This window comes from Parasteatoda tepidariorum, chromosome 6 (genome assembly GCF_982258835.1).
Source record: "Parasteatoda tepidariorum strain Cologne lab strain chromosome 6, Ptep-v5.0, whole genome shotgun sequence".
NCBI lineage: Eukaryota > Metazoa > Arthropoda > Arachnida > Araneae > Theridiidae > Parasteatoda > Parasteatoda tepidariorum.
In genome coordinates this window covers 99,883,131-99,909,554 of record NC_141760.1, presented here as the reverse complement: position 1 = coordinate 99,909,554, position 26,424 = coordinate 99,883,131, and the positions used below count along the sequence as shown (strand labels likewise).

General features: G+C 27.3%; 1 protein-coding gene across 1 annotated transcript in view; it reads left to right on the top strand.

The window, feature by feature from the left end:
* The window catches only part of LOC107447492 (RYamide receptor), an 86,925-nt gene that overhangs the window by 23,240 nt on the left and 37,261 nt on the right, over positions 1–26,424 (top strand). The window contains exon 2 of the mRNA XM_087166264.1: positions 23,645–26,233. Coding sequence (XP_087022390.1) covers positions 25,469–26,233 — 765 coding nt within the window. The 5' untranslated portion in view covers positions 23,645–25,468. The remainder of the gene's footprint in view (positions 1–23,644; positions 26,234–26,424) is intronic.

Sequence of the window (26,424 nt, the reverse complement as noted above, 5' to 3'; positions counted from 1 at the left end):
AAAGCAACTCATACCAATTATTTGTGACCGAGTTTGTCTTTATCGAGTAATAGCATACTTATATATATATTATATAATACTCAAGTTATGGCACGAGCGGTGCGTGAGGAAGTAGTGCAGCACGTAAAGGAATATTGGGATGAGTTAACTATCTTATCTCTCGACCGAGATAATTTTAATACTTCTTCTGCCAATGTTCCGAACCCATTCTTACTGGGTTAGAATGAATTTATGGATGCCTCACAGATTTTAAATTATTACTAAAACTCAGTACATAAGGAAATTCGACAATGTCACTCTCTTGAAAATGGTTGAAATTAAAATCAAAGCATTTCCGTGTGGACAAAGCAACAGCTTGACATGGAAAAAATTTAGTTAATATATCGTTTGAATCTAACTAAGGTGTTAGGATTGGAGAAGAGGTTGAAGAATTAGAATACAGTTTAGAATAGAATTAGAATAGAATTTAAGTACAGTTTTGCTGGGGATTCGACTCGGGTTACCATTAATGTTTATATCATGTACAAGATAATTTTGAAAGGTGACCAAGCTGATCGCTAAAGGCAGCTAGTACAGTTAAATATTGTTAAATAAGGGGCGAAGAAATATTTTGAGGTTGAAAATTCCTTTACGTTTTGTTTTGTAACGAAATATTTAATAATGTTGACAAATGCATTTTCTTTTTAAAATTCTGAAATATAAAAATCTTAAAAAAAAAAAAAAAAAAAAAAAAAAAAAAATATATATATATATATATATATATATATATATATATATATATATATATATATATATATATATATATATATATATATATATATATATATATATATATATATATATATATATATATATATATATATATATAAGTGTGGGCAAAAGTGTGGGCATTTTTTGAAAGTTTCATGTTCTTCAACTTTGTGTGCTTGTAGAATATATTAATTTTATTTAAATGCAAGCGTTTAGATATCAAATTGAAGGTAATTTAATGTAAAATTTAATAACGAAACAGAATTAAAATATCTGCATTACGAAAAAAGTTATGCTCATTTTAGTAGCACAAACAAACACAAATCGTTTTGAATAAGTACGTGTTTTGTAATAAAAGTGTTCTAGCCAATCACAAACACTGCTCTTTGGACCAATCAAATGTCTGTAACTATAGTTTAGGTTATTTGGATGGTAAAAGAGTTATTGTTGTGGAATGATGCTTACTAGTACAATTAAATAGAGTATTGTTGTTTTTGAATATTTAAAGTCCTTTTTTTAATTAAACTAATTTTAAACAATGTCATCAACAAGAAGAACTAATTGAACAAGTACAAAAAGAAGCCGAATTGTCATATTGAGAGAAAATGGCCTCTCTTATACTGAACGTGCAAGACAAGTTGGTGGTTCAGTGACTTGTTCTGGTATACGAAAGTTCTGTTTACGTTATGAAAAAACGAAATCAGTGGAAAATGAAGCCAAATCAGGCCGAAAAAAATGCTCAAGTGCTACTGCCGATAGAAAAATTAAACGGCTATGCCTTCATGATAGAAAAATTCTATCAGATGCCATTAGCTGTGAAATGAATGCAGCGGGTATTGCAGTAAGTTCAAGAACAGTAAGAAGAAGGTTATGAGGATTTGGCCTACAAGCTAGAATTCCAGGGAAAAAACCATATTTAAATCAAAAGCAACGCGAAAAACGAAATAAGTGGGCAAAAGAACACATTAAATGGTCAGAAAATCAATGGAAGTAAGTAATCTGGAGCGATGAGAGTAAAATATCGCTCTTTGGTAGTGATGATAGAAAATACGTGAGACGTTAAGTAGGTGAAGCACTTCATTCTGATTGCATTGAAGTAACTACAAAAAACCCAAAAAATGTCATGATTTGGGCATGTATGTCTGCAGATGGTGTGGGCCGAATTCAAGTGATTGATGGCTTGCTGGATCCCAAAAAATACATCGACACTGTCCTGAAACTAAAATTGATACCTTCCATCAGGGATCTCTTCCCCAACAACGCACCATTTATTATTCAGCAGAATTCAGCTCCATGCCACACAGTAAAAGTATGCAAAGAATGGTTTTAAAATAAAGGCATAGATATATTACCATGGCCAGGAAACAGCCCTGATCTCAATCCAATTGAAAATTTGTGGCGACGTTTGAAAATTCTTGTACGAAAAAAACGTCCATCCAATAAAAAACAACCTGTTGAAGATATAATTGATTCTTGGCACCATGTGATTACGAAAGATGAACTCCAAACACTCGTTCACTCGATGAAAAGACGCTGTAAAGCTGTCGTAAAAAATAAGGGTTATCCTACTAAGTATTGGTTGTGTAAGTATCACTTTAAAAAAATGCAAATCTAAGATAGATCTTACTATTAGTTGCATATCTTTTTTTGTAATACAGATATTGTAATACTGTATTTATTATTAAATTCTACATTAAATTACCTTCAATTTAATATATAAACGTTTGTATTTAAGTGAAAATTAATATATTCTACAAGCACACAAAGTTGAAAAACATGAAACGTTCAAAAAATGTCCACACTTTTGGCCACCACTGTATATACGAATATACATTTAAATTAAGCCACTGTTGACAAGATATAAGATTGACAATTTATGCAATTTAAATTTCTCTAAAAATGCAATAACTCTTCATGATACTTTTTCAGAAACTTTGCTGTTAACATATGAAAAAATAAACTACCAGAATTGAAAGATATAACTGCCCTTTTTTTAAACTTACAGAACACATTGTTTCCTTTAAAAGAAACACAGATGTTTCGAGTGTACGTTAAGAGATAGCATCAATCATTACACTCAAGAATTAAACAACTTTCCACAAAAGCACATTTCCTTTCAAAATAAAATTTTTCTTATTATTTGCTAATGCAACGCCTTTAATTAGTTTTCTAAATGAATTATTTTTATTTTAGTTAAAATTCGAAACTTAGCAAAAAAAAGAAATATTTCAAATTGACTGAAAAGCTGAATCATGATAAAAATTTGGAGAAATATTGCTTTGTTATTAAGGCTGACGCTGTCGCTTGATTCATTTTTCATAATAAAAGAAATGGTAAATGAAAACAGCTATGCGGAATTCAATGGAAGAAATTCCTTCTCTCAATTCTTTTATTTAAATTCTCTTATTTAATTTGACCATCGCTCTGTGTAATATTTTTTTGCTAAGAGAAGAATAATTAATTTTGTTTCAAAACAATTAATATGCAGTTTATGCTCATGCAGCTTATTTAAAATGTGTCAAATGGAATGTATAGCTATGCAATTTAAAATGTTTTAAGTAGACATTATAAATAACAATTAAACATTAAATAAGTAATCCCTAGAAACTGAAGCAGTAATATATTACTTTATTAGAAAACTTCCATCATATTAACCAACGATTTATTTGAAAACATCTTTTATCGTTTATAAGTTTCTGATTAATATTTTTGGGACTAATTGACGTTTTTTTATTTATTGAAATTTTTCTCTACTTGATCTAGATATTAAATTCCAAGTTATTAAGAATTTTTTTAGCTTGAATTTTAACAAAAATTAAAAGAAACTCACAACCTTAACATTTAAAATGTATTAACTAGATCAATCAATGAATAAAACGAAACAAAAAATATTAAAAAATATCGGTTATTTACTTAATAATTAAGAGACTTACATTCATAAGCTCTTTAGGTTAATATGGTGTAAATAGAACACCCTTTCTTCAAAATTGAACATTAATGAATCTTTTTACAAATCTATAACAAAATACCTATTAAAGAAACCTTTTCAAAAATACATGGTTATTATTCTTGTTATTACTATTATTACTACATATCAATTAAATTATTTAAATCAATTTAAGCTTCATCCACATATAAATTAATTTGACAAAATCATCCCATAAAAGTTAATAAAATAATGCTGGAAAATAGATTTAAGAATTTAGAGTTCGAATTAACTTCTGTTCGATGCTTAAACGATTGCTCTTGACCTTAACTAAATAAGTTTACTTTAAGGAAGAATATTAACATATGAGAAAGTAATTTTCGCAAAAGATATAGGGCACTTAGTAAAAGATTAAGTAGGTTATTAATAAGAAGTTCTATTCCAAACAATATGAACGCTTTGAAGTAGTTTGTTTAATATTCAAGTAACAAATTTCATAAATTAGTTAAACCTTGGCGTTCAATAACAAATGAGCTATAATTTTAGATGCAGCAGAGATCCAAAACTAGAGCGGCCACATTTTTCCTAATTACTTACGAGTAAATTTTACAAAAGGGATAAATAATCGTTGCTAATTGAATCCCCAGAGATTACCTGCAATTCTAATAAGAGATAAAATCAACTATCTTTATTAGGATATATTTTAGGTAATTTATTTATATTTATGTTTTGTTTTATATCGAAAGCTTAATATTAAAGGGGTAATTTAAGATGGAAGCGTTTTTTACTTATTTCTGTTATCGATGCAGAAATGCGAAAATTTACTATTATATCGAAAAAATTAATGTTACTATTTAACCTTCTTACTAGTTTAGGTAGGTAGGTACTTTATTTACCTCGCACTAGAGCTACACAATGAGCTATTGGCGACTGTCTGGGAAACATCCTTGAGGATGATCCGAAAGCATGCCAACGCAATTTTGATCGTCTGCAGAGGGGATGGCTCCCTTGCTTTGGTAGCCCGATGACCTGCGTGCGAAGTCGAGCAATTTAGGGTAGAACAGTTTAACGAGGATTGATACCGCGCACCCTCGGTCCCTACTCAGGCTGATCAAAGTGGTCAACCACCTTGACTTCGGTGTTCTACGTGTCTTCATGATCAGTCCACTGCGGGACCTCAGCTTTTTAACCTATTATTTTTATAATGCAAATATATAGTTGAGTAGAATTTTCGTTCGAAAAAAAATTATGTGTTTTCCTTCAGTAGTCAAACGTCTTGACATGCAAAACTTGTAGAAAACCTTTTTTCCAACTTTATCTCTACTCAAATTTCAAATTACTAATACGAAACATTCCAAGTTTAATAATAATACAGTAGGGAACCGATTATCCGGAACGATCGGGACCATCGCTATTCCGGATAACTGATTTTTCCGGTTTTCTGAATCACTACAAAAAGCCGTTTTTTTATTGTTAAATCCAACTAAAAAAAATAAATTTTTTTAGAAATAATCTTAAAAAGAAGAAAAAACGATGAAGTAATACACTAATGATTATTTCCAAAATGATAGTAAGGTAAACATCTTTCAAAAGAGAAAGAAAAATCCTAAAATCTTATGAGGAAAAAAAATTTTTTTTTTTAAAAATGGCGGGAAAATTTATTGAATTTCGTTCCGGTTTTTTGGTTTTCCGGTTTTCTGATTTCCGGATAACGTGTTCTGTACTGTAATTTTTTTTTACATTTCTCGCAATAAAAAAATTTGCAAAAGAATAAAAAATTAAAATTGTCTTTAGCCAAAATTGATAATACATCTCCGTCTCCTTGTAAGTTTCAATATAAAAGATTTATCTCTAACAACGAATATCTCTGAATTCGACAGAGTACATTGAATTTGAGAGCATCGAATTTCAACTTTGAAATTGCATTTTTGCAGTCTGAAAAGTTACTCGCATGTTTTTTTCAACGAGTTTAACAGTTGAAAGCTCTGAAACTAATCTTAAAAATATTAAGTTTCTTTATTTCTTAGTACTTCCTGCACATTTTTTTTTTACAATCCAACAAAAGTTCAAGTTTTAAAGTTTTATATGTTCTGTGTTGCAAAACAAAATGTAACGCTAATAATAATAGAAAAATGAGTAAAAATTCGTAAAAATAAGTTATTACGAAAAGTTTGGAATTTTAGAAAAAAAGAAAAAAACTGGTGTTAAAGTGTATAAATATATATTAGCCTAACAGCGAGTTAAATCTCTGTACTTGATTAATACTGTACTGTACTTCGGTAGTATATTGAGCAGTCCTCATGATATTATTTACTGCTAGTTTAATAGTAAACAATTCCCGAAATAACTATCAAGCTTTAAAACTTTTACTTCATCGTTCTCCGGTTACAATTTCCTACACATCTTATAATATTATACGTAATTCTTCAGCTCCTAAGTCTAATAGTTTTTTTTAATAACAAAATAAAATGTAACGTAACACTTAAAATGGGGGCTGCTGTTACGATTTTATAATATGATGTAGAAAATGATCTAAGCTATTTTATTGAATAAAACTAGCAGAGAAATCGACATAAGATATTTTTTCCTTCAACTTTGAAACAGGAGCCAAATTTTATAAATAAAATATTTGTTAAAAAATTCACGGGAAAAAAACTTAAAACCCCCTCCATTCTCATCTGAAATTTGTTTCGCTAAGAATTTTATTTTCCGTCTCTCATTTTTTTAAACGATAAAAACATTTATTATGCTTTTTAATCGATATTCTTTAAGCAAAACATAGAACTTACTCGTAATTCTAAGAATGCAAACTGACGCATATCAAATGACGCCTATCATGATATCAGTTCTTTTAAGGAAGCCGAAAATTTTTAGCATAATTCTCAACGGTTTTTTTTTAATAAAAAATAAACTATGCGAAAGGAAATATAATTTCACACATAAGTTTTCTGAATGTTTTTTCCTGTTTTCTCCAATACGCTTTTTTTTAATCGCATTCCACTTATTTTAATTAAATAATTGCATTTACATGGTTTTTCGCATTTCTTCACTTTTTATTAGATTAATAAAATGTCACTCACGTAAGATTGAGTGTAGTATATATTCCTTAATTTTAATTAAAGATCATCGCATAAGTTTGAAATGCAATTAAAAAAATATTGAGGTACTTTTTGATCAAAAAATATTTAAATAAAATAAGCATAGCAGGTAATTTTATTCAAACTGTGAATGTCAGTTAATTTTATAGTTTTTTAGACGGAAATATTTTAATTTGTGTTGTTCAGGGTTAAACACTGTTAAATAATTAATAAGAAATTACTCCTAACTAATATTTAAATACAAAAGGATTATTTTTGGTTTATGCCCAAAAGTGTGTACTTTTTATTCTAAAAATTTAGAAAAATTAAATTTCTTCAAAATTTATTACAGATGTTAAAAATAATATTCCATAAGAATCATTTTTGAAACTTTAAAAATAAATTTCAAAAACGTTGCTTGCGTCCTTTTAATAAGCAAGAAGAACATGCAAAGTGTAATATTTATTGAATGTAAATGCGACAAACTTAAATTTGCATTGCAAAATACTCTATAAGTTTCAATAAAGGAAAGCAGAATATAAATTTTTAAAAGAAATTGGTTATAGATTTTAAAATTTGATGCATTTAAAAAAATTACATTTACTTGTTGAATTCGAATAACAGGATAATGAACCATGATATTAGAACACATTACCATTTGACTTCATGTTTTACTTTCTTATATTTTAAATAAAATAGCAGCATAAAATAAAAGAGCAAAATTAATTAATACTATTTTAAAATTAAATTTGGTGATTCGCTTTTTGTATCTGTCTTTACTTTTTTTCTCGCTGCATCAAAAAGATTCGAAGGTGCCCCCAAGATTTTAATCGACACATTGTTTCCATCACGCACTCTTTCGTAAATGCTACAATCATAAATGCTACCACAATCATAAATGCTACCACAATCATAAATGCTTCCAGAAATTAAGCATTCAAATATGTATCGTTTAGGCAGTGTTTTCATCCTTAGAAACTAAGTGTATATTTTGAAATTGAGATAAATTCCTAGAATAATTAACTGAATTGGTATCTATTTAAACTTCAATCGTCTGCATTTCGATACAATCAAGCTTCATTTAGTATCGGAATTAGACTTTTGTTACGAATATTTGAAACCAAATGTAAAGAATGGAATAGATTTGTAGGAGACACGAAAGTAGCGTAATGAATACATGACACTAATCTTATTTTTTAATGCTATGTAAGAAAAAAACTATGCAAACTAGAAATACTTACTATTTTCATAAATGTTTTCTAAAAATAGAAAAAAAAAAACAGAAAAGAAAGGAAGAGAGAGAAAATGAAATTTCGTAAATTTGCCGAATGGTTGGACAAGATTTAACCGAAATGGGGAAAATCTTTGGGTGGTCAAAATGACCTCCTGTGACCTTCCATCCCTACGCCCCTGAATATTTTACAGTGAACACAAAATATTTCATTTTATATCAATCTGGAGGAAATCGGTTTTGCGAGTAAAGAGAGCAATATCAAAGTATTACACTTGCTGTCATTTTGATTTTTCGAATTAGAAACGAAAAAAAATCTGTACTCATCAAATAAAAACAGTATTATTAAATGCAGACATTTTGACTAGTTAAAGCGTAATTTTTCATTAAATTTTTACTTTTTTAAATAACGGAAATTTTCTGATCAACAATTGGTAAAATTTTCCTATTTTTAACGGATTTTTTTTTGCAATGTAAATATAAAAACCAGAATTGAATTTTAAACGATAGAACAATTTAATTTCTAAATTAGAAAAGTTTTTTCCTATATATATCAGAAAGAGAAAAACAATGAATGGTAATGAAAGCCATAAATACGCTTTTACACTTTCATTTATGATATAAAAACTTTGCTCTAAAAATAATAATACATTGTCGTTTATGGAAAGTCAATACAAATGAAGAAAAAGCTGCAACAGAGAAACTTCTTTAATTGTGACTGTATTTTAACAGCACATATTTTAACGCTTTACCATAAATGAGTGTAGGAATTTATTGCTTACTTTGCGCGAATGTGCGCATAAATAAAATACTTTCATTTATAAGCTTAACCTTTTTAGAACCATGAATCCTCATGATAAATCAGTTATCATTTTATTAATACGGATCGGAAATTATTACTTGTAGCTAACACCATAAAAATTAATGGCACAATAAATAAATCCCAGAAATCATTAAAACATAAAAATAAATCTTATTTGAAGAGTGCGATGAATTATGTAGTTTTGTTTTCCATATTTTTAAATGAACACAAATTAATGTTTTGTTTTAAATTTGTTGGTTGTTCTCTGCTTTGTTTTATTTTACGTTTTACGAGAAAAACAATTAGAACAATCCAACTTTATATTTCTTTCATAAAAATGCAAAATTTTTTAAATATAAAGAATAAAACTTTATGAAATTTATAATTTTGTTTAAAACCAACTGATGAAATATTTTTATATTGATTTTTTTATTTGATTTTCTTTTACGTTTATTTTAGTATGATAAAAACACTTTTTTCCCAGCTTATTTTGCTTTGTAATTAAGTTGATTTTATTTGGTATTAAGAAATTATACTGATTAAGGATTTAAATAGTCATTTTTTTTCATACTGAAAATATAAATTTCCTTTAATTAAACTTATAATTTAATTATATATTCCAATTCAATTTTAAGTTTTTACTGAGAAAACCTAGTTACAATAAAATATTAAGTTAGCTGTTGCCATTTAAAAAATTAATAAACACTCTACATAAAATTGCAGCAATGAAAAGCAAATTTATAAAAAGAGCTAAGATTAAAACTAAATAATATGTTCAATATAAGATATTTTTTCATAAATTTACTCTTTAAAATTGCGTATACTATTTTCCTTTAAAATTAGGAAGTCTTCTCTCCTTTTATCATTGTAAGCTTTTATTTTTGTTTAAATTCTTAAGAATGTTTTTAAAAAAGGCATATTTTCTGCTTATTCATTTATATGAAAAAGGCAAGAACATGAAAGGGAGCATACGGTGGAAACAATCTTAGAGCTCTTTCTATTTTTTTTAAAGATATTTTCTAAAAAAGATGACTGCCAAAAAAATTGACTAATCACTCCGATTAAAACATCTTATTATAACGATAGGAGACGTTTATAATCCGCACATTATTCATAAATTCCCTCAAGAAACTGAAAATGTCGTTATTTATAAGTTTCTTTTTTCTCTATTTTTTTCTCATATATATATATATATATATATATATATATATATATATATATATATATATATATATATATATATATATATATATATATATATATATATATATATATATATATATATATATATATATATATATATATATATATATATATAAAGTTCAAAATGAAGAATAAAACAAAGAAAAATTGTAGACATATGAAAAAAAGGGGGTGGGAAATAATAAGTAAAAAAATAAACAACATTTTATTTAAAAAAAAAAAAAAAAAAAAAAAATGAAATGTTAATTAAAAAACCGGAAAAAAAGCCGGAAAAAAAAGATATAATCTTTTCTTCAGCCCACACGATTATATCCGCAAAACAGAGTGCTTTCTGATATTGTATCAATAAAGCCAAAGCAAAATATATTAATACAATAGTGTGAGGAGCACTCAAAAAATTTTTTTTATAAAACAACACATAAAAATAGATCATAAAAAGTAAAAATAACATGTAAAAACAGATAATAAAATAAAATAAAAAGAAAAAACATTAAAAAGGGGGGACTATAAAGCGGGTAGCAAAATCATAACAACTTACACGGACGGATATTTTTCAAGAATGATTTAAAAATGTTTTCGCAGAAAGATTGCCAGATTACAAAATATGAAAACAAAAGATGAAAACAAAAGCGCAAATTGAGTGTAACAAGAGGTTTTTAAAGTGTCGTTCTTACTGCACTGCTGAAGTGATTTGTTTTGATTTGTTAGTTACCAAGGATGGGCCCAAAATGGATGTGCGCAAGGTAATATTATACTGGATAATTTTAAAAATTGATCATAAATAGTTTTAGAAGATAGATGTTTATTTAAGAAAAAATATAAAATAGAAAAGAGAAACATAAATTGCCTGCTTTGCAAATGATTTTAGCCGCGGATTTGCACGATATGGATTAGCACATAGAAAAATTATTTAAATTATCGAAGAAAAAATTTTAATAGATAATTTTAACACGGATTTGCCCGAAATGGATTTGCACATGGAAAAATTAACAAAGAAAAAATTTTAGCAGATAATTTTAACCACGGATTTGCCCGAAATGGATTTGCACATGGAAAATTGTATAAATAAAGAAATTTTTAGCAAACAATTTTATCCACGGATTTGCCCGAAATGGATTTGCACATGGAAAAACTGTATAGATTAACAAAGGAAATTATTTTGTAAAGGAATTTTTGGTAAATAATTCTAACCACGGATTTGCCCGAAATGGATTTGCACATGGGAAAATCATAAAAATTAACAAAAAAAAAAATGTTTAGAAAATATATCCACCAAAATATACGATTAATTCAATGATTTTATATAAAATTTTATTACATTAGTTGGGTATCCATTGTTTTTTATCAGATTTTGAAAGAGTTTATCGATTTGTATTTTGGATAAATAAATATTACTACATATTCTTTTAATTCTGTTCATTTCATTAAAAGTGGTATTTAAATAGATGCTCCTAGAAACATTAGAATTCCAAGTAACTAGTTTATTAATATTAAAATTAAAATCATTTCTTTTATCGTATAAATCAACAAAGCAGATATTTTCAACTTTCATAATACCCAAATCCAAAAAATTGAAATTAATATTATCATCATGATTACGAAGTGAGATTAATTCCTCAGGGTTTAAAATACCCAATAGAACAGTAAAATCTTGGAAATTAAAGATAATTAAGTCATCAATATATCTAAAAACAAATTTAATACTCAAAGTATAATTTTTTTCATAATAATGCAAAAATAAGTTAGCTAAGAGAGATGAATAATTAGATCCCTGTGGTATATATATGTGGTAGAACCCTGTATATATATATATATATATATATATATATATATATATATATATATATATATATATATATATATATATATATATATATATAAAATATAGAATTTCTCATAAAGAGTCTTTCTATATTAAATGATAAGCTTAAAGCAGATGTTTCTTATCAAGTTTAAGATATAGAAATCGGTCTCTCACAAAGAGTCATAAAAAGTCAAGATAAACCAGATAAGGCCAGATAAAAGATTACTGTATGAAGTTAATGGGCAATAATTCGTCAATGAAGTACGCATTAAGATAGTCCCAAAAACTTCCCAAAGGCAGAGGGGCTCTATCCTTTTAGCGAATCAAAATCTCTAAATTTTATCAATTGAATGACGTTTCATTAAAATGAGAAAATCCTTGCATCCACCTCCCTTTCAGAACCTCTCTTTAAATATCAAGTGCACCGAGAATTCGTTGCTTTTTCTTATAGTTTCATGGCAAGTCTGAGTCAATTCCCAACATTTCTGCCATGGGAACCCAGAAATGTAAACGATGCAAAACTCTAAACAATGTTTTCAATGCTCAATATAACGCAATAAAATGCCTTTTTATCTGAATCAGTTTCTTAAATTATTCATATACAGGCATTTTCAGTTTTACTAACTGATATTATTCGTTACATCTGAACAATTTTATTAGTAAGGATATATTAGTTGCTAAATTTAAATGCATAGAACTTAAATAAATACGCAAGAAAAGAAGCGGTAAGATAAGTACTTGATTATGCGCTTCAAATATATACAAGCTATCAAGAGTACGAGAAATCATCAATTACTGCACATTGTTAAAATCTTGGGCATAACATTACTTTTGACAATGCCAAAATTATTTCTTCCCCAGTCACATCAGCACATTTTGATGCTCTAAAATCTTGTTTTATTCATATAAATTTTGATTCCCTTGTAAACTTCATTAGTACCTCTCAAACTCCCCCATAGCGCTTTGAAATGTATTTTGGCCTGATTTGCCTCGCTCGGGCACTGTGGTTTTTGTCGCTCGGCTTCTTTTTTTGCTTTTTCTTTCTCTCTTGGCTACTGTGGTTCTGCCAGTTTTTTTTATCACCTTCAGTTTTTAAAGTTTCGTAGGCAACTTTACATTTTATGTTTCATAGCAGTTTTGATTTCAAATCAATTTTTTTTCTTCTCATTCGCGTTTGGTGAGTTTTGAAATGATAAAGTGCTTGATACAAGGTGATTGTCTCCCTGGTGTATTGATGTAGCAATATAATTTGTGTATTTATGTAGCAAATGAAGTTTTTAATGCCTAAAGCTTAGTTGAAAGAAGAGAAAAAACCATTTGGTATAATCAACTTACATTAAATGTTATTAACATAATTTATTTATTTTTTCAATTTTAATTAACTTTATCTTAACAATTTAAAGGATAAGGTGCATAAACAAAAAAAAATGTATGCCCAAAAGCTCTTAGTACCTGTGATACTCCTGAATCATACAGAATAGTCATTAGAATCACTCATAACAATTATGTAAATTGAATAATATGAAATAATCAACACATAAGCAATACATTAAATATCCATAGCTTGCAAAGCACGTAGTTTTTCCCCCCACAGAGCTTAGTATTTTTAAAAGAAATTCTGTATTAAATGTATCTCAATGATCCTTATTTATTTTAATACATGTGAATCAGATGTATTATAGAATAATTATCACATAAGTAAAATCCATCAAATTTTAATAACATACGAAGCGCTTAGTTGTTTCCTGCTAGTTTATTTATTTTGAGTGAATTCTGCACTAAATGTGTTTCTATAGTAGTTATAAATTAAATTATTTAAGAATCAGATGTATTATAGAATAATTATCACATAAGAAAAATACACAAAATGTTTATAACATATGAAATCGCTTAGTTATTTCGTGTTAGTGTAATTATTTTGAGTGAATTCTGCACTAAATGTGTTTCTATAGTAGATATGATTTCAATTATTTGAGAATCAGATGCATTATAGAATAATTATCACATAAGTAAAATCCATCAAATTTTTATAACATACGAAGCGCTTAGTTGTTTCTTGCTAGTTTAATTATTTTGAGTGAAATCTGTACTAAATGTATTTCTATAGGAGTTATCAACTTACTTATTTAAGAATCAGATGCATTATAGAATAATTAGCACATAAGTAAAGTACATCAAAAGTTAATAACATATGAAGTGCTTAGTTGCTTCTTGTTAGTTTAATTACCTTTAGTGAATACGGGACTAAATGTACTTCCATAGCTAAATGTGCTTCCATCAATTTAATTATTTGATAATCAGGTGTATAATAGAATAATTAACACATAAGTAAATTACATTAAATATTTATAATACACGAGAAACTTTTTTTCCTCTTTTTTTTGCTGTGTTCTTTTGACTGAATTCTATATTGAATCTGTTTCTATAGTAATTAATAGTTTACAAAAATCTAAATGCACCAAAAATATATTAAATATTTATATTATGTGAAGCACTTATTTTTCCTTATAAACTCGATTCTTTTTAAAGTGTCTTTATAATTCTTCGTCTTTTTTTGAATGTGTCTTTAAAGTAATAATTAATTTAGTTAAAAAGCTTGAAAATGTATTTAATCTCAATCAAGCAGAATATTATTTTTTTTTATAAATTCTTATTTTTCAAAAGATTTCTGCTTGAAGAAGCAAAACCTTAAATAATCTAAGTAATGTTGATAAAAAAAATTCGTTGACAATTCAATGCCGAAATTAATTATCATTCTTATCATTACGTCAATTGCTGTTTTAATCACAGCACTAAATAAGCGCACTTCTTTTGAAAACTTCTCTTTTACGTGTTTACCTCTTAAACTCTTTTGAACAAATCCATTTACTTAAAATCTTAAATAATATAATAAAAAAAGTGTCTTTTTTTTAGTTCTTTTCACGAAAATAAGTTTTTTTTAATTACCTGAACTCTTGATTAAACTGGTGTGTAAAACGTGACCCAATTAATAAAGCTCAGTTTTTTAAAAAAACTGTTATTGAAAGATATTTTTAAAAGTAATTTTACGATTAATTATATTTTTTCGTCATTTTACCAATTCTGTGTCTCTTAATTATGCAAATTTTTAAATAATTGTTCTCCTCTCAAAGCATATTTTCGGTATCAATCTTTCAAGTTATTATTATATTTTTTGACAATTTGTCTAATAATGTAATTACAAATATAATTAACCTTTTTTAAAATCTACTGAATACAACACAACATAACTTCTCATTTTTTACACTTTATTGTATTCAGTTTCTTCTCTGAAGCTAAATTTCTACTGAAATCCTTTTTTTTAAAATAGTTTTGGGAATAAATTGAACTGGCGGATTTAATTAATTTTTTTAATCATATTTTAAATCTGGATTTCTTATTTTCGAATTTTTTTGTTTGTTTTAGAGTTTTTTTTCCAAAAGAAGATCTATTCATCGATCTTTTCTCCTTTACTAATTCTGTGGGTACTCTTTAAAAATTGATTTATGTCCAAAAATTACTCTTGTTGTCGTTGGCCATTAAGGCAATGGATGCTATTGTTCTTGTTTTACAGTGGCGCCATCTATGACCAAGAATTCGACTTCTGCTACACCCATGTGCCACACCCGTTTATAGGGCGGACCCATTCATACATCCATTCATTCATCCACAAATCGTAATTTTGACCTGAACCAGCGAACGATCAATCTCTAATTCAATACCCCCAGAGGTATTGATTTGTTATGGAAACATGGAGGACTTTGTGACCCGAGAGATCACCATTTTGTGCACCAATCACCATTTACCAGACGGAGAGATTTCGGCCAGCTGGATTCGAACTCCCCTTCTCACGAAAGTGAGTCCAGCGCCCTGCCAATCTGGCTATCCCGGTCAAAAATTACTTTTTTATTTATATTTTGTAAATTTAACTAGTCACGGTGTCCCGCAGTGGACTGATCGTTAAGACGCGGTTCCCATCAGATCACCGAAGTCAAGCATCACTGGCTACAGTCAGTGTGTGGGTGGGTGACCACTTGGATCAGTCTGCGTAGGGACCGAGGGTGTTCGGTATTGGTCCTCGTTAAACTATGCTACCGTAAAGTGCTCGACTTCACGTCGAGCTACCGAAGCGGGGGTGCCATCCCCTCTGCAGAGGATCAAAATTGTGATGGCATGTCTTCGGATCATCCTCAGGGATGTTTCCCAGACCGTCGCCAATAGCCCATTGTGCTGCTCTAGTGCGACGTAAATGAACAACAACAACTAGTCACGAATCCGCTAAATAAACTTTAACGTACGGAGAGATTTCAGAGAATTTGAGGATCTTCATCTGACACAACCTACCCGGGTTCAAATCCCTGTATGGCCAATGGCGAGGTAAATCAAAAGTATTTGCCTTTGCTTGTAGTAATGACATAAAACGCTCCCAGTATTATATTTAACCGGTTCAACCTTGATAAAATCTTATTGCAATGCACTTCATGTACAGCAAATTTATTTTTTAGCGTAAAAACTTATGCATGAACGTGTGTTCATTCCGATATATTTTAAGTTACTTTGTCTTCAGAGTCAAATTTGAAGCTGCGCATTTTACATTTTAGGGTATGAAGTGTAAGTAAATTTTTTGTTCTATGGCTGCCAGAATAAATAAATTTAGGTAAACATTATTTTTCTTTGTTATTTGAAATAAATTATGGAGACAGGTCAGACAAATAAAAATAAATGTTAATTAAATAATAAAAAAAGGAAGTTTAAAAAAACAGTTAAAATGATTAAAATTGTTTTCAAAGACTGGAAAGATTAACAATTGTCGTCGATTTTTGTTTTCAGGTTTACATAGTATTTTTATTTGTCAATTTTGGGAAAAAGAATTTGCTTAGGTTTCTTTTTATGCACAAGACTTTTTAACGTATTAGTAAAAGCGTGTCTAGCAAGGAAAATGACAAGAAAATTAAATCTCCCGCACATTGTTTATGCATTCCTTGCCTTATTATTAACAACTTTAGCAAAACGAATTGAGTTTGTTAGAGATAAGTGGATCTTTTGACCCTTATTAACTAACTGTCTTTCATGAATGACGGTTTGGGCGTGGCTGAATTTCCAAAAATAAGTCCATTCATAAGACATCCCTATCATGGAAGAGAACGTGTACACGTTACTAAAGAGTAGAAAATAAAAAAAATATTAAAAAGTAGAAAAAAAACTATAACGCGTACAGTAGTGGAATAAACTAAAATAATGCTAATTCTAATAATAAAGTTAAAAAGAAAGTGACTGAATTATAAAATAGCGACAATTCAAATTTAAATAACTTTGCGCAGCCTGTAAATAATTTAACAATATTTAGTAGCATCCAAAATAGATTCACTAAGCAGCTTGGTGATATTATAATATTAAACATAACTCAGAAGACAAGCGTACTCCTGCGTGAAATACGGTATTGTAGTACTTAAATTTTTCAAAACATAGTATTTGAATTTCTCTAATAAAAAATTTTATAACCAAACGATTTTTATGGTGTTAATACTATTTCTTAAATTAAAAAAACAAAGCACACACTTCTGAAATATTTGATTGAGTTTTTCTCAAAACTATGTTATACGATTTCGAAATAATAATATCTTCATAAATTTTCAAAAATTGACAGTCTTTTCGATTCTATCAATTTTGCAAGGTATGAAATTATCATGATATAATAAAATAAAAATATTATGCTTTTATCAAATATTTTAACTAAAATGTATTTCAAAAGATTCTATTTCTTCTATTTTAATACTTTGAATTTACTAAAGATCGTGATTATTTTTCCGAATCATGTTTTATTTCTTTACTTTTCGGGAAAATGTTACTAAAATTCGTTATAACTTATATTTTAATTATAAGTATAATAATTTATATTTGTAATAGTAAGTACCGCTGCGTAGCGAAAAATTTTATAAATAAACACAAAGAAAAAAGCGGTGCCTATTTCAACGGTTAGAAATGATCTATTTATTTTTATATAATTTTGTTTCGATAATCAAGCTGAAAATCGATAATTTTGAGCCCAGTTCAGTAGTGCTAACATAGATATATAAAACTTAAAAATCAATTATCTTAATTTATTTGTATTATTAGGAAACAACCACCCTTTGTAATTGCTTCGCATTTATCATTATTTTTTCTCCTCTTAAAAGTCAATATCTCCCCCTCAAACAAATAGCATTTTATAAACAAAATATATAATTATTGTAGTTTTGTGTATGAAAATTTTGTTCAGGGAAGCGAAATGAAATATTACTTATCCATTAATCATCTGTTCTTGAAAACAAAATTTAAACTAAAGAATTTAAATTGCGCAACTCAATAAAAAGAAAAAAATGAAAAGAAATTTCATTCGTTAACGAGACTCATATAAGTTTAAATACAAAACGGTTTTATATCTCTCTTTTAATTTTTAAAAATTTCAATATAAATGTTAAGATTAATTTCTGGCGACATCTAATTCCTCTATTTTTGTTTTGTAACTTTTAGTATTTTTTGTTTTGTAACTTTAGTGTCAAGAACGAGCTTTGAAATTAAGGATTTAGAGAAACAAATAGATAAATAGTTAGTCGTTGAAGCAAATGAATGAATAAATAAGCAAATAAAATATTTAAAAAAATCGGAGAACAAAATTTCCGAGAAAAACACTTAATTTGTAATAATTTTCGAACAATTAATTTCAAATTAAAATTTCGAAAAGAGAAAACAAAACTCACTTTAAGTTTACAAATAAAAATGGTTCTTCCAGAATGTCAAATTTCAGCTCAGTAAGAGGGTTGTAGATCAGCCGGCATGATATTTTTTACTACGAGTTTAGCACTTAATAACTTTTAGCACTTTTTCGAACCAACTATATCGAATGTTAAGTGTTTCTATTCCATTGTACTCCCTGCACATTTCCAGCAATTCTTAGTAATTTCAAGTTCCTAAGTCTTTTGATTTTCGTGCACCAGAATAAAATGAAGCGCAAATTTAAACACCTATAACGGCCGGCAGCGTCATATACGATTTTTTTTATTTAAAGATTCATTCAACAAAGACACTTGTAACTTGGCAGTGTCATAAACGATTTTTTTTATTTACAGATATATTTAGCAATAAACACTTATAACAGCAACGTCAAATACGATTTTTTTATTTAAAGACATATTCAACAATAAACACCTATAACGCCAGCGTCATATACGATTTTTTTATTTAAAGACATATTCAACAATAAACACCTATAACGCCAGCGTCATATACGATTTTTTTAAATTTATAGATATATTCAACAATGAACACCTATATCGGTAGCGTCCTATACGATTTTTTTAAAATAAATATATATTCAGCAATTATCACCTATAACGGTAGCGTCATGTACTATTTTTTTTTTATTTAAAGATATATTTAACAATAAACACCTATAACGGCAGTATTATATACGATTTTTTCGAAGGTATATTCAACGAAGATATGCTCAATAATAAAAGACGAAATTAAATTTCCATTTTCATTGAATTTCCATTTTCATTGAATTTCCATTTTCATTAAATTTCCATTTTCATTAAGATTAGAAAAATGTATTTTAAATTCAAATTAGATAAAAAGCATAAAACAGATGTCTCAATTACGAGAGCAAGTTTTAAATTTTATTTTGTAAGTAATTGTCATTAATAATAACGCATTTCTTCAGTTTAAAATACTATTGTAAGAAACTTATATAAGAAACTTATATAAGAAAGATAATATCTATTTGTTTTTTATTAATATAATTTATTTTGAAACTAATTTATTTTGAATTCAATATTATCAGGAATTACTGTTTATATAACATCTTATTTTTAATTTAGTTTTAATAAATGAATATGTTCAAAAGTATAGTAATGAAAGAAATAAAAATGGGTCTTACATTTTACTTTGCAATTATCAATAATAATAACACATTTTTCTAGTTTAAAATTAGCTTGCAAGTATTCAATATCAACACAATTGGACTATAGTTCCATGAAGTAAATTATTGTGCATGTAATGCCGTATTCATCTATCTATATTCACAAAAGGCTATTCTTCGAACATATATAAGTCGTATTCGTAAAACGTACATTTGTTCAGAGTTTTCTAAAGAAGTTGTCAAGTGCAAACGAAAAATATATCAATATTTATAAAGAGAAATAATGTGACATATTTGAAATGTAAATTAATGTGAGCTTTTCCAAGTATGTTTCCCAAATTCCGCCCATATATTTATTCTCACGTTTTAGTCATATCTCTGTCACAGGATATTTCTGGTGACATTTCCATGACACATTCTTTCGTGACATTTTTACCAAGATTCTCCACTCACTAACCCACGAAGTTGCATCTCATTCATTCTAGGTATATTTTCTAAGAAGTCCATATTTTTTTAAAATAGAAAAAGATAATTTTGTTTATAAAATATATAAACATTTATAATTTTGTGTACTGAACATTTTGTTAAGATGTCAATCGTAACGAAATGAAGGATTGCAGGGTTCGTAAAAGGAAGAAATGAACCTGAAAATAAAATGAAACATAGGAATACAGAAAGTGCGACTAAGACGAATGAGAAGTTATTTTGCATGTTAAAAATATGATACGATAACCTTATATTGCGTAATAGTTGAAGTGGAAAAATGGTTTTATTTCTATTGAGTCCTTTATATTTTTTAAAAAAATTATATAAATATTAAGATTTAAATCTGGCCATATCTTATCTGTTTTATCGTTAAATTTATTTTATATTTTCATTTTTTGTTCATTAGTGACATCAAGTCAAGTGTGTGTGTGAGCTTTTAGAATAAAAATCTTCAGAGAGATGATAAATAAAACTTTCTACTGATTAAATTCCACTGTAATTCTACTATTTATAACAAGAAAAATGGGAAATAACACTAAAAATGAAAACAACTTTTTAAAAAAATGAAATTTCTAAAATAAAAAAAAAAACTTGAGTCAATTCATAAGTAAAAATGGCCCTTTCAGCACATCAAATTTCAGCTCTATAGTTGCATTTCTGTGGGTTGCAGAGCAGCCTTCCTGTTATTTTTTATTTTAAATTTAGCAGTTAATAATTCTTGCAGTAATAAATGAAATCTTTACGTTATTTACCTTGTACATTTTTCATCATATTTTTGTATTTTCAAGTTGCGTATGATTTTTTTCAGCAAATCAAAATTAATCGCAAAATTGAATACCAAAAGCACGGGTACTTGTGTTTTTTTAATAAACCTAGAAATTGAACTTAAGGTTCAAAATAATATCAAAAATTTGAAAAATAACGGGGCATAAATTAGTGTAATCTTACAAAAAAATAATCTAAAGAGAATTAAAGTCCAATTACAGTTACCTAATGTCTAATAACAGTAATTTTTAAAATCTAATTACAGTTAAGTTACTTTACCTTATGCTACATACATCTCATTAGTCTCCTAAATATATAGACAAAAGTCCGGTGCACATTCGAAGATATTTTGATTTAATAGTGGAACATATTCATACACAATTTTAATGTTTAAAAATTTGTGCAAATTATTTATTAAACAGACATAAAATGTAATTTCTAATTTCTTTGAATTAACATCAATAGATTGGAACTTTTAACACACGAGTTCTCGGGACAGAAACAATTTACAACCATGAAATTGTAAAAGATATGGTTGAAAAAATATAGTCCTATAAGTCAGAAGTACAGTTCAGAGTTTGAGCTTTTTATTTTATTAAAAAAAAATTTCAACCCATCTCTTAACTTCAACTACTTAAGTCGATTTAAAAACGCAATATATTTTGAAAACACCCTTATTTTATTTACACCCTAATTAATTTGGTAAAAAATTATTTATAATAATTGTTACTAAAATTATAAATCTCAAATAAACATAAAAATTCATAAAATATTTTTTCAAACTAAAGGCAAATTTAAACATTAAAATTGCACCTTTTTTACATCACGTTAACAGTTGTATAAGAAATTGTAATGCATAAATAACAAAATAATTTTTTCATAGATCAATAATATAGTTAACTGAGTTTTCATCTTTAAGAATAGAATTAAATATATTGTTTAATATAGAATTTTTAAAGAAAAATACTTAATATTGTTAATTGAAGTAGGATAAAAATAACGAAATCCCACTTAGTCTTTAGATTTTAGTTCAAAACATAGCTGACATTATGCATAAAAAGTTTCAAGGAAATTCTATAATGTACTTCTTTATAATAAACTTTTTTGTAACTTTTGTTTGTTAGCTTAAAGAAATTTTCTCAAAATCAATGTTTTTCTGGAAATGTATTTAAAGTACGTAATTTCTATTGCGTTTGTTTGTCAGCATGCAAAACGAAAACGGCTTTAATTTTGATTCTAAAGATCGGAAGACAAAAATGTCAAGATATTTAAACCAGTAATCAACTAAAGTTCAAATGTAAAAAAAAAAAAAAAAAAAAAAAAAATGCAAAATAAACTTTTGTCGAAATCGCATATTTTCACCCAGTTGGATGTTTTGGTGAATAAAAATTTTTTTGTTCACAATTATAAAACTGTTTTATCTAAAGATCTACAAAAAAAAATTGTATAAGTATTTATTACCTTTCGTTATTTGAGTTAATAAAACTTTTTTACGATGTCAAGAGCATCATTTTTTTTTCATAATTTGAAGTAACCAACGTTGTAATTTTTACAAGATTGGTCAAACTGCTTTTAAGTTAATTTTAATTTTTAAAAGGTTTTCGAGATTTCAATTCTCGATAAAGGTTTGCCTTGTTTCGTTTAGCCTTTAAAACTGCATTGTTAAATATGATGTAAAAAATTTATTTCTTACAAAGCAAAAATGTTTCGTTTAATGTTAAATAGTAAAAATCAGTAAGCAAAATTGAACTAAAGATAATATTTAAAGATGATAAAAAAAAGGTATAGTAATTTTTAAAGTTCAGAAATCAAACTTTGAACGAAATCGATCCAACAGTTTCTGAAAAATTAAATTTCAACGAAAGTAACAAAACTTTTGCTTATCGAAAAGTTTTTCATTATTTCTGTTCAAATTATACAATGAGAAAAAGTAGTATGGTTGATACCATCAGAATATGGTAAAATTTAACGGGATTCTGGCTCTATGGGAAGAATAAGAGACTTCGGTAAAATTAACAATAAAATATGGTTTAATAATATTTGATAAAATTAGAAAAATGTGGTAAAATTTTGTAAATTTTATGATACTTGAAGCATAAAAACTATTTATTCGGTTACATTTAATTTTCAGTTTTTGTATTTATTAATAAATGTATGGTAATAAAAACTACAATTTTAAAAGGCAGAATTTCCGAAAAATGAACGGATAGTAACAGATAATAAATGAATAATTTAAATACCTTATTTTTTGGTTCTATTGAACAGAATTATGACTTTTTTTTAAAATCAATTACTATGCAGTAAGGTAATTTTACCAGAACTTTTCTCTCCGCGTAGATTCCATTATTTAAGATGACTTAATTGAAAATGTTCCAAAGGTTTTGAGGGTTGCAAATTTGCATTCATCGAAAGATAATTTTTATTTAAACAGAGTATGTTTTTTTGTTGCCAATTTTGTTCATCGCAAATCAAATAGTTTAGGGACTACCTCTGAAACCTTATTTGCATTTCGGTTCGTTAAACTATCACGAGATTAAAAGTTATTCAGAGTGTTTTTTTTTTATTTTATGCACTTCATAAATAAAAAAAGCAATTATCATAATTCATAATAAAAAGTAATTTCTGTAACATTTATCTTAATAAAAATGCAAGTTTTGCTTAGTTTCTATGTTCTTGTTTCTTATGTTCCCTTTTTCTTTCCAGATGATGATTACTTGAAAGACTTACCACAAGAAAGCATGAAAAAAAATTCCTAATCCTCTTAATGTTAGGCACAGTTTTTTTTTCTTTTACTTTGCGGTAGTTTCTTGCTTTGATTTTAATAGGAAGATGGAACAAAAGAGAAAATAACCATTACACTACGTTGACCAGAATACCAAAGCTAATCAAACAGCCTTCATATCATCTTCAACATTATAAAAAGAGCCACTTTAATGAAGAATTTTTCTGTGTCCTTTTAACTAGAGTTAATTAAAGTAGTTTTTTTCGGATGGTGATGACGTGGAAAAATTAATTTGAGGGAGATTACATTTTATTGATGCAGATAAAACCTATCTAATACGCATCTAATAATCATCCATTGGCGTCGTATTTGTATTGTATCATATCATGTAAACAGTTACTTTTATGAAATTTAACCGATCATTAGAATTGATATTTTATAACACTCAGTTATATTCGTATTTATTTACTTATGCTTGTAAAAAGCATCAACTAATTAGGTTATTTTTTCAATAATATTAAATTCGTTTACAGTTTTTTATTCCAATTAAATATTACATTGTTAGTAGATAATTGATTTTTTGAACTGCTTATATTTTTTTTAATTGACAACTAATCAGGTTTTCAGTTATATTGAATTCTTTAACAGTTTTTTATTCCAATAAAATATTACATTATTAGTAGATAATTGATTTTTTGCACTACTTATATTTTTTTAATTGACAAATAATCAGGTTTTCAATAATATTAAATTCTTTAACAGTTTTTAATTCAAATAAAATATTACATTTTTGTAGATTATTGATTATTTGCACCACTTATATTTTTTAACTAACAGCTAACTAGATTGCTTTTTCAATAATACTAAATTCGTTAATAGTTTTCTTATTCTAATAAAATATTACACTCTAGTAGATTATTGATTTTTTAGCACTACTTGTACTTTTTTAATTGACATTACTCTTTTTTTTAATCTTTTTCTCACTTAATAATATTAAAAATGTAGTCAAAACTATTGTTGTAATCAGGAAAAATGACGTTAAATTATAATGTTTCCCATGTGAGCATCAGAAAAGTAAACTCAGATTTTTTCCTGGTATCTATCCATTTTTCTTTCAATTTACTTAAAAATAAGAACATTTTATCTGAAATTCAACATATTTTAAATGCCGAAATCACATTTTGAGTTATTTTTGTTGTATTAGAAGACGCGGAAACGTTTTATTAAACTAAAGGTAAAAAATATAAGCTAGAAAGCACGTTATGAGCAAAAATTGTTAATCTCAATACATTTGTTATCGATGTAAACTTCAAGAAAATAAAATCTGCAATTTAAAACTATTTGATCTTTTCGAGTATGTCATAATTTTCTGTAACTTCTTATCACTTAAAATGATAACTTAAAACTCATTTCCTTAAGCAAAACACGTTTCTAATAATTTTCCATTCAAAAACAATGTTAAAAATAGAATTGAAAAATAGTTAGTGTTAGTTAACAAAAAGCCGTTAAAAATAGATGACAAAGAAGCATTAAAAGTAGAACTTCAATCAAATCTTATGTTAAATATGGCAATTTCGCAATATGGCGAATTATCAGCAAAAGTGGCTCAACACAATACAACTTTTTCCATCGATCTGGACTCACAAAAATAAAATTTGACTTTGAACTTATTTAATTTCATTCGTTCTGTGCAAAATTCAAAGTCTTTTTTTTCTTCTAAAATTTGGTAGATTTTGAAAAAGCAAATAGTATTTTGAGTGATTTTTGTCTAAAGTTATAAATACAAAAACATTTTATCAGCAAAAATGGCACAACACAATATAACTTTTTACATCGATGTGAACTTCACAAAAACAAAAGCTGACACTCAAGATTTGGAACCTGCCATATTTGTTCCCAAGTCTGTCGAAGCAGTCATGCATGTGATGTATATAGCAGTCTCAGCCTTAGCGATTGGGGGAAACGGTCTGATTTGCTATATAATTATAGCGTACAAGAGAATGAGAACAGTCACAAACTATTTCATCCTGAATTTAGCCATTGGCGATATTTTAATGGCATGTCTTTGCATACCATTTGGATTTGTATCTAACTTGTTGCTACAGTATTGGCCTTTTGGCGAAATAATGTGTATTTTAGTTTCCTACGCACAAGTGGTGTCTGTTTTCGTCAGTGCTTATACAATGATTGCTATTAGCATAGACCGATATATCGCCATTTTGTATCCTTTTAAACCAAAGATGAGCAAACTTCAAGCCAAAGTTTCCATATTGTTTATATGGAGTGTAGCGTTAATTACGCCTCTTCCAACTGCTGTTTTGTCAGAGTTGAAAGTGCATCCTTCTTGGACTGGTGCAAATGATACGACCCGCTACATCTGCATCGAGTCCTGGAGTACTCAAGAGCAAAAGTATTATTACAGCATGGCTCTGATGATTCTTCAGTACTTCTTCCCTTTGTGTGTCTTACTCTTTACTTACATGAGGATAGCTATTGTGGTTTGGGGAAATCAGCCACCAGGTGAAGCAGAGGATATTAGAGATCAGAAGCTTGCAGCTTCAAAGAGAAAGGTAAATTATAATTACTTTGCTTATTTCTTTTGGTAAAAAAAATTCGAAAGTATAATGCAGAAAAAAATTATGAATTTTTTTTTGCATAACTACCACTATAAATATTAAACACCAATTCCCTAGTATATAAGACATGTTAACTTGACTATATCTTGCTGTACCTATTGATAAAAAAAAAGTGTGGAATCATC